The following is an 8,625-nucleotide window of genomic DNA, read 5'->3' as shown; positions in this document are numbered from 1 at the left end:
GAGCGACGCGAACACGCACACAGTCACGCCCCCCCGCTCCACTCCCAAATCTCCTACTCCCTCAACTCAACACTATCACCATCTTTTTTTAATTATTTTTTTAATATTGTAATTGGGTGGCGGATTTAAGTATTTAATTTTAAAATGAGCGTGTCAAAATTGAAGGTTATTAGCCTTGTAACAGTGTTTGATTCCAAGAGGAGAAGCCTGAAGTTCATGAGTGAGGTTGTTGGGTTGAAAGCAAGAGGGGTGTGGAGTGTGTGGAATTGTGTTTCAACTTTGAATTAAAAAGCTCCTAATTTTCTTGGTCTTCCAACGAGAACCGTGTCCCTTCCTTCATGCTTATATATATGTGCCCTTCGTGTTCGACTTGTTGCTCTTCGCGTCACCCCCCACTCACTCCTCTCCCCTCCTCTCCCGCCAAAACCACCCACCTTCGTCTTCCCCTTCTTCCCTTTAATCGTGACGTCTCAGTTCCATCGTATCTAGCCCTTCTCTGATTCTTTTCTCTCTCCCTCCAGCCTCTGTTATCTCTAACAGAGCATAAAGCCGTCTCCTTTTCTTCGGATTACCACCCTGATTCCTCCCTATCCCTTTTGGTTCCTCTCTCCTCATACAGGTTCTCCAAAATTCTTAATTCTTCCATGCTGCCAGCACCAAGCATCATCACTCCTCACATTTCTTCTTCCAAACAACAACCTTAGCAGCACAGGGGAAGCGAAACAGTCCTCTTCCCTCTCCACACCTCGCTCTCGTCATGTCCCTGCGCTCTAAGCCATCCGAGAGTCTCCAAGAAACATGCACCTCCGCCACCAGAAGAAAAACGCGTCCAAGGCTCCTCAGAATCATACTCACTGATCCCGACGCCACCGATTCTGACTCCGATTCTTCCGCCGATGAAAGCCCGCACGCGTCTTCGAGAGTCAAGCGCCACATCACGCAGATCACCCTCCACTTACCGTCCCCAAATCCTCCTCCTTCCCCCGCTCCCCCCGGCTCCCCTGCCAAATCCAACCCGACCCGGTTCAGAAGACCCGCTGGCGCTTCCTCCTCGCTCCGCCACAGGAGGTTCAGGGGCGTTCGCCAGAGGCCGTGGGGTCGGTGGGCTGCCGAGATCCGGGATCCGAACCGAAGGAAACGGGTCTGGCTTGGGACGTTCGACACGGCGGAGGAGGCCGCCTCGGAGTACGACAGGGCAGCGCTAAAGCTAAAGGGTCCTCACGCGGTTACCAACTTCCCTAACTCTATCATTGTAGAGGATAAGGCGACGCCGATCGCCGCCGCGGATGAAAGTATTGGCACAGAAGGAACGGTATCGTACTCTGAATCGGCGGCGTCGCCCACGTCTGTGCTTCCCTACGATGGCGATTCGTCGGCGTTCAACGATTTCCGTTACGGCGGAGTGTGGATGCGTTCGGATTCGACATAGACGTGCCGCTGAGCCTGCCGGACGCGAACGTGATGCTGTCGAGTCAACCGTTTGGAAAAGAGGAGTTCGGCGAGTTTGACCTCGACGACTTCTTGACGTGGCCCAACTAAATTTTTGGGGCTTCTTCGTCTTTTTGAAAAAAGTCAGGGACTGTGTCGTAATTCCATTCGGCTTCTCGCGATTAAAAGTTTTGTCGTGGTGTTTGATTTGGCGGAGCGCGAAGCAGGAGATTTTTCCCAGCTGAAGCGGCGGTAAAGTTTTGATTCGTATTTTGTAATCATCAGTTTGATAATTAAAACAACTAAATTAAATTAAAATTAAATCAAAGGAATTGGAAAATCAATGATGTCCTTGAATATGAAGCGTATAAATTATAAGCGTTGAATTATTTATTATGTGATGTCGAAAATTTTGGTGTTTGTAAAATTATGCAACTTTGCTGTACTTCGTTTGTTTAAAAATGAACAAATATTTATGAAATTGTAGTAAATTATATGCATTTGGATTCTTAATTTTATAAATCGAATAAAATATCAAACACAAGTAAAAAGACACGTGGTTGAGAGTTAGCTACGTGGCTTAGAACTATAAGTCAACTGTATATAAGCCTCCCGTGGGATTTTTCTATTTCCCGGTGCTTTGCGTTCTTATCCAGCATTCTCCTTTCCTTTAATCATTCTTTATCTTTTTATGCATTAATTAAATTGAAATGACTTCAATAAATTTTGTTTGTGATTACATGAAAAATTCGTGGCTCTATCTATATCTTGTTATGGTGCATAGATATACTATAGAACATACAGATGCATTCATACATAAATTCTTGTAAGATTCATTGTCAGCATTATTTGTTTATTTGACCAAATATTCGTGATTCTCTACATATGTTAAAACTACTTAATATTTTGTATTTTTTTTAAGTTAAATAAAAATATATATTTAATTGTATTCTTTAAAGCTTATTATTTTTCTTATAGATGAATTTAATGGTGAAATAATTCATAAAATATTTCTCTTTTCATTAAAGAAGCGAGTCTCATGATAAGATTCCTCAGTGGGATCTACTGCTATGGGCTACACTACTACTTGTTGGCATGCCGGCAAACGCGCTTAATGGAATTTTAGCGAAAATTTACATGACATCAGAAGAGTCAATGCGAACCTTTTTTTTAAATTCCTGCATCAGCATCTCGTGAGCTAAAAGAAATTTAGAGCCACCAAAATTTTATTAATGGATGCTATTTAAATATGAGAAAAATAATACTATATCATTGAAGGTGGACAAATAATATTTTATCCAAATTTTGTGATCGAAGGTGGATCAAATAGGGTGCGAGAAAAATAATATTTTATCATTGGAAAATAATTAATTTTTTTTGCCACCTGGTTTTTGGGGAGGCCAGCAACAATTATTTAATATTAACACATTGACAGGGAAGGAAAGGATATGATCAAAATAAGTGTCTGAGTAGTGAGTGCCACATACAAGCATAAAAAATGCAATTTGAAATATCTGTGTTCAAAAATCATCGGATCCAATCTTTGATATAGTGTGCGACAAAAGGATGGACTACGACGTTTTATATTTTGTAGCGCAATATTTGATCACCTAAGAAGAGAAGAAAAATCAATGTTACATCATCGTACAATTTTCGTGATATTACAGGATTTTTTTTTTTCCCCTTTCCATCCCTGCCATTACCCAAGCTGGGAGAAATGAAAAGCACAGTTTTACCCGAACGTGAAATTAATTATGTTAAGGCCACTGTGCTTCTCTGAATATCAATTTCAATTACCTCTATAAATGACTTCCTTCGTTGCCCGTTTCATTTTTATCGAGTCGATCACGGTTGTGTGGCCTGTGAAATTGCACTTGGTAAATATATTTTAGTGTTAAATTGACAAATTATCCTTTTGTTTTTGGGCCGACAAGTGCTAATATTGAAATTTTCTGTCTCCCCTAAAACAAATAAAATTAGTGTTATATTGTCTTGCGAAAATTATCATCAACCTCACATGTATGCTTCTAATGCAATGTGACGTGTTACGTCTGGTTTTATCTTCAATGCATACTCGTCAAATCGAAAGCAACATTTAAGCTTTGTAATAATAAAATATCGCAATCCGTTGTTAATAAAATATCCATCACCCATATTACAAAAAAAAAATCCTCAACCACTAATGGTTTTTAATTAAAGGAGTCAAAAAGATACACATGGTGTTTCTTATTATTGTTGTTATATGCATCCTTAAATCAGATTTGATCACTATAAAACTCAATCGAAGGTACATCTCTTGAAAGGATTTTCTTAACTTGCACACGAATTTGAGCAGAATGCGTCGTACTTAAATACTAATATAATTTAGGAAAGATTAATAGAATGAAAAAGAATTGCAAAAAGGGGGTCTAGGTTAAGATATCTCAATCTGGAGAAGGAGATTGGGCCAGGTTAGCAGGATTATGTGAGATCATGCTTGTTATGGCAAGTGGAAGATATTTAGGGTGTGCTGTCTTTTAAAAAGCCTAAAGTTGTAAAAATTGTGTGAATCTTAGATGAGATGATCCCTTAAATCTTGCTCATCAGACATTGATAGGCCACTGTTTCAAGACATGGGCAACAGTAGGCCCCCGGTCCCGCAAATAGGTGGCTGCTTCTCCAACAATAATTTTGGTGGGTGGGCCCCACTACCCCCGTTATTATTATAGCCTTTCAAATGCCCTTGTGCCCCACTCAACTAACAAAGTGGTTACCGGCGGCTCATGCCGCTCCACAGTTCAAATACGTAAAAGGTCACGCCATTGAAAAATATAAAATATTTTTTAAAACATTAAATATTAAAAAAATATAATTTATCTTTAGCATTTTAAAATATGATTAATGTATTTTTTAAAAGTATTCATAATAAATAAATTTTTTATATTTATTTTAAAGTAAAACACTCTATACAAAAATAAATAGAAAAAAATTATTAGTTTAAAAATAATTAAATATTTTATTGAGAGGCGAGATTCAATCATAAAAATTTTACATTTTTTAATAAAAAAAATATTACATCCGTTTAATATTATCAATTACTTTCTCTGGTCCTATTTAAAAGGTAGAGGAAGGATTTTTTTTTTGTCCTATTTATAAATCATCTCATTAAATTTTTATCGTAAATTTTTCATTTGACCTCCATTAAATATTTGCAAGAGAAAATATATTATTAAAATATATATATTAAATAGAGATAAATTTAATAAATTATTAAATTTTTAAATAGAATTATTAGGTTTTAAGATTTTTTTAATTTCAATAAAATATGTTAAAAATGTCTTATAAATGAGATTAGAGAAATATTTCTTAAAGTATTATGTTAAAAAATATAATTTATTTTAGCAAGTCTTTTAAAACATAATTAATAAAATTTTTTAACCAAAAAAATTATTAAATAAGAGTTACTTTTTATCTTTTAGGTTGTGTTTAGGCTTTACTTGCTTTCCTTTTAGTTGCATTGTACTCCCTTCATTAAAAATATACAAGGTATCTTTAATTAATTTCACTTTCAATAAAATAGCTATGTTTTTTTCAATTAATCCTATTTTTTTATATTTAACCTTCTTTAATAAAGTATTTTACTTTAAAATAAATATAAAATAATTTATTTCATAAAAACAATTTTTTTAAAAAATAATGATTATATTTTAAAAGATTATAAATACTTTATATTTTTATGGAGGGGATATAATTTACTTGCTTGTATGATATTAGTGTGTACTCTTTTTTTAATACCAATAAAATAGACTATTTTTCTGTGCAAGGAGTAAGGGCAAACATGTAAATGTAATTATACTGAACGGAGGAAGTGATGGCCCTCAAATCTCAATAGTTGCAACTCTTGTCTTGTCTATCTGTTCAGCTAGTTGGTTCTGGCTCCGTTGAATAGAGATAATTTTATTCTATATAAGTTTTAGATTCATGACTTATGATGAAAAAGATTATATTTGGACAATTATCATCAATTTAGAACGGGGCAGGCTTTTCAGATAAAGTGAAATCAATTTCAGCCATTATGATGGAGGCTCTTGGTCCCGTGCCCTCTTACCTGCTAAGGATTTTAGTGCAGACAAGGTGATCTTTGAGAGTGACTTTCAAATGCTTATCTCTTGTATTACTAAGGGTCAACATGAGACTGTTAATTGGATGAGTAGAGGAATCATTCATAAAAAATGTGTGTGTTACTGTGTCGCATAATCACACTCAAAAATTATTTGTCACTAATGATATGTGCAACTATCTGATCTACCGGTGCCCTGTGTTGGATTAAATTATTTTAAGATGGCATACCCAATTGAGTAGAATTATTTTTAGAGACACATGCATATATTGTTTTTATGTTGTGAATAACAGAGAGAATATGTATATTAATAATCATTTTTCACAATCTTCTGTCTCCCCATTTCGCGTGTGTGAATAAAAAGTTTGTGGCATGTCCCTATCGGGTTGAGCGATTGTATTTACGCACCGCTTTTGTAAGGAATGATTTGCTATGCGTGCCTGTGTTTTGTTGACCAAAAAAAACCCCGGGGGGGGGGGGTTGTTTTCTCATGGCGGGTTGTGTATATTTATACTTATAAAAATGCTTTTCTGTATTAATCATGCTATGCTCTGTGTTATCATAAGTCTTTGCTAGATTCTGTACAAGTTTTATAAGCTTTCCATCAAGTACGATGTTCATTATATTGGTTACAAATGGCTTGTTTTCACGCAACAAAATCTTATTATTTAATCAACTTATAAAATAAGAAAAATTAATCATTTAACCCCTGTGATTTTGACCTAATTATAACTCAATCTCTAAAACTTGACTTGTTATAACTCAATTTCTGAAATTTTAACTTGATTATAAATCAATCCTTAAACTTTACCTCTTACAATTTAGTTTCTGAAATTTCAACTTTTTAAAAATTAGTTCCTATATTAAAAAAAATAAAATTATCAAAATTAAAAATATTTTAAAATTTATTACTGATATCTTAAATTACTAAACTATTTTAATATTTATAAATATTAAACGTTTAAAATATTTTTAGTTTTTATAATTTTATTTTTTTTAAATATAGAGATCAATATTTAAGAAATTGAAATTTTAAAGACTAAATTATAAGAGGTAAAGTTTAGGGACTGATTTACAATTGAGTTAAAACTTTAAAAATTAAGTTATAATTTGTCAAAATTTAAAAATTGAGCCGAAAACAAAACTATAAAAATTAAATAATTAATTTTTTATAAAATAAAATATAGAGAGAAAAGGAAAAGGAGTCTAACAATTTTACATACATTAAACGGGCGTTCGTATGAATTATCGATATGGTGAGTCCCACGAGTCACAAGTCACAAGCTCACGTAAGAATTGAAGTGGGGGAAATAGATGAAAAAGATGTGCAGCCGCCTTTACCCAAGAAAAAAAAAAAAGAATATATAGCCGCCTGACTTCCCACTATCACCAATTTAATTATTTAAAATTCAAAATATCTCATATATTTAATTAACGTGTAATCAATATCATTGGCACCAAATCCTCAATGTGCGGAATAGAGATTACCTGGTTGATTTCTATCTGACAATTTTCGGACCAATAACAACTTCTTCCCGCCGTTATTAATTACTCCTCTGATTTTATTTACAAAGTATTGTTAACCTATTTTATTAAAATTAAAAAAAATTAAAACTTATCAATTATATTTAAAAATTTAATAATTTTTTAATTTTATTTCTGTTAAAAATATATATACTTTAATAATATACTTTCTCTTTTCAATATTTAATTGAGGTTAGATGAAAAAATTTACAATAAAAATTTAATGAGATAACTTATAAATAATATAAAAAATTATCTCTGCTCTATAAATAACAGGAGAAAGTATAGAGTATTTCTAGAAAATAATTTTGATTTTTAATATAAATCACTTGAAATAGTATTAATTATATTTTTAAAATTATATTTACTTAAACTTATTAATTACAAGAGAAAATGCGATGCTGATTGTTTTCTTTAAATAAAAATAAAATTAATAACCTAAATGCTTCTAGTCAATTCTGATGAAGTGATTAAAAGTGTTTTACAATATAAATTACATGAAATATATCCTTCATTGCACCTTTTTTTTTTTTTAATTAACGTGGACAATTTGTTTGAGACATAGTTTTTGAAGGCTAATTGCTGGGCTAATAACAGGATTCAAATTTCTCTATATCACACTGTAGATGCGAGAAGCTCGCACTATTTTCTTGCAGTGTGTTTTGATAAGAATTAAACCTCTCAAATATTCATTTATAATATACTCCCTTTGCTAAAAAATATAAAATAATTTTAACTAAATATCATCTCCAATAAAATAGTTACCTACTTTTAAACTAATTTTATCTTTTTATATTTACCCCTATTAAATACTGTATAATAAATATAAAGTCACTATCAATAGAGGCACTTTTAAAAAAAGATAATAATTACACTTCAAAAGATTAAAAATATTTTTTATTTTTTAACATCCAATTCCTTAAAAAATATCTTATAGTTTTAAATGGAGAAAGTATATATATATATATATATATAGTTAAAAAGGATAATAGCAAAGGTCGTTGGTGATTAATAGTCATAATTAAATGTAACTTACGGTGGTCAAATGTAGAGAGCTTTAAAAATTTAAAGAGAAATGAAAACAGTTCCAATATGTTTATTTAAAAAAATGAAAATAATTTCAAAAATATTTAAATTCAAAATATTGATCCAAACAATTTTTTTAGAAAACGAACAATAATTATAAAAAATAAAGTATGTCCTTAATCAATGTGGATTATATATTTGGGTTGCCAAAGCAAGACAACGATGCTGCCTCGTTTGGCACTTTTTGTATGGGTGGGGATTCATTATAGGATTAGCATAACGATCGAAAAAAATTCACGCACACTAGTCAGATTAGGGTGGCTGTTTTTGGTTCTTGTCACCATCGTCCAAATCTCCCAAATAAACTCATCACCAACTTTTTTATTCGTGTTTATCCTATTCACAATGGCCTTTTCATTAGTGCTCAATCTCTTGTATCCTTCCTCCTCGAGTGTGTTATACCAAATGTAGATATATCATTTTTTAAAGTGAACGCGTGTCACTGTTAATTTCTGGGTACTTCTTAGACAATATCACAAAACATTTTT

At 32.5% G+C, this 8,625-nt stretch overlaps 1 protein-coding gene across 1 annotated transcript; it reads left to right on the top strand.

Moving 5' to 3' along the window:
- The first annotated feature begins 251 nt into the window (after nucleotides 1-251).
- Nucleotides 252-1,909, top strand: LOC129318512 (pathogenesis-related genes transcriptional activator PTI6-like). The gene is given in 2 exon segments (XM_054963334.1): nucleotides 252-1,396; nucleotides 1,399-1,909. Coding segments are annotated over 2 exon segments (780 nt in total). The 5' UTR covers nucleotides 252-757; the 3' UTR covers nucleotides 1,540-1,909.
- Nucleotides 1,910-8,625: the final 6,716 nt, after the last annotated feature.

The sequence above is a fragment of the Prosopis cineraria genome, unplaced genomic scaffold (assembly GCF_029017545.1).
Source record: "Prosopis cineraria cultivar Desert tree isolate PC_DT_omini unplaced genomic scaffold, ASM2901754v1 PC8, whole genome shotgun sequence".
NCBI classification, from domain to species: Eukaryota; Viridiplantae; Streptophyta; class Magnoliopsida; order Fabales; family Fabaceae; genus Prosopis; species Prosopis cineraria.
Note: the sequence above shows the minus strand (reverse complement) of the source record. Positions and strands in the feature narration are given on the sequence as shown.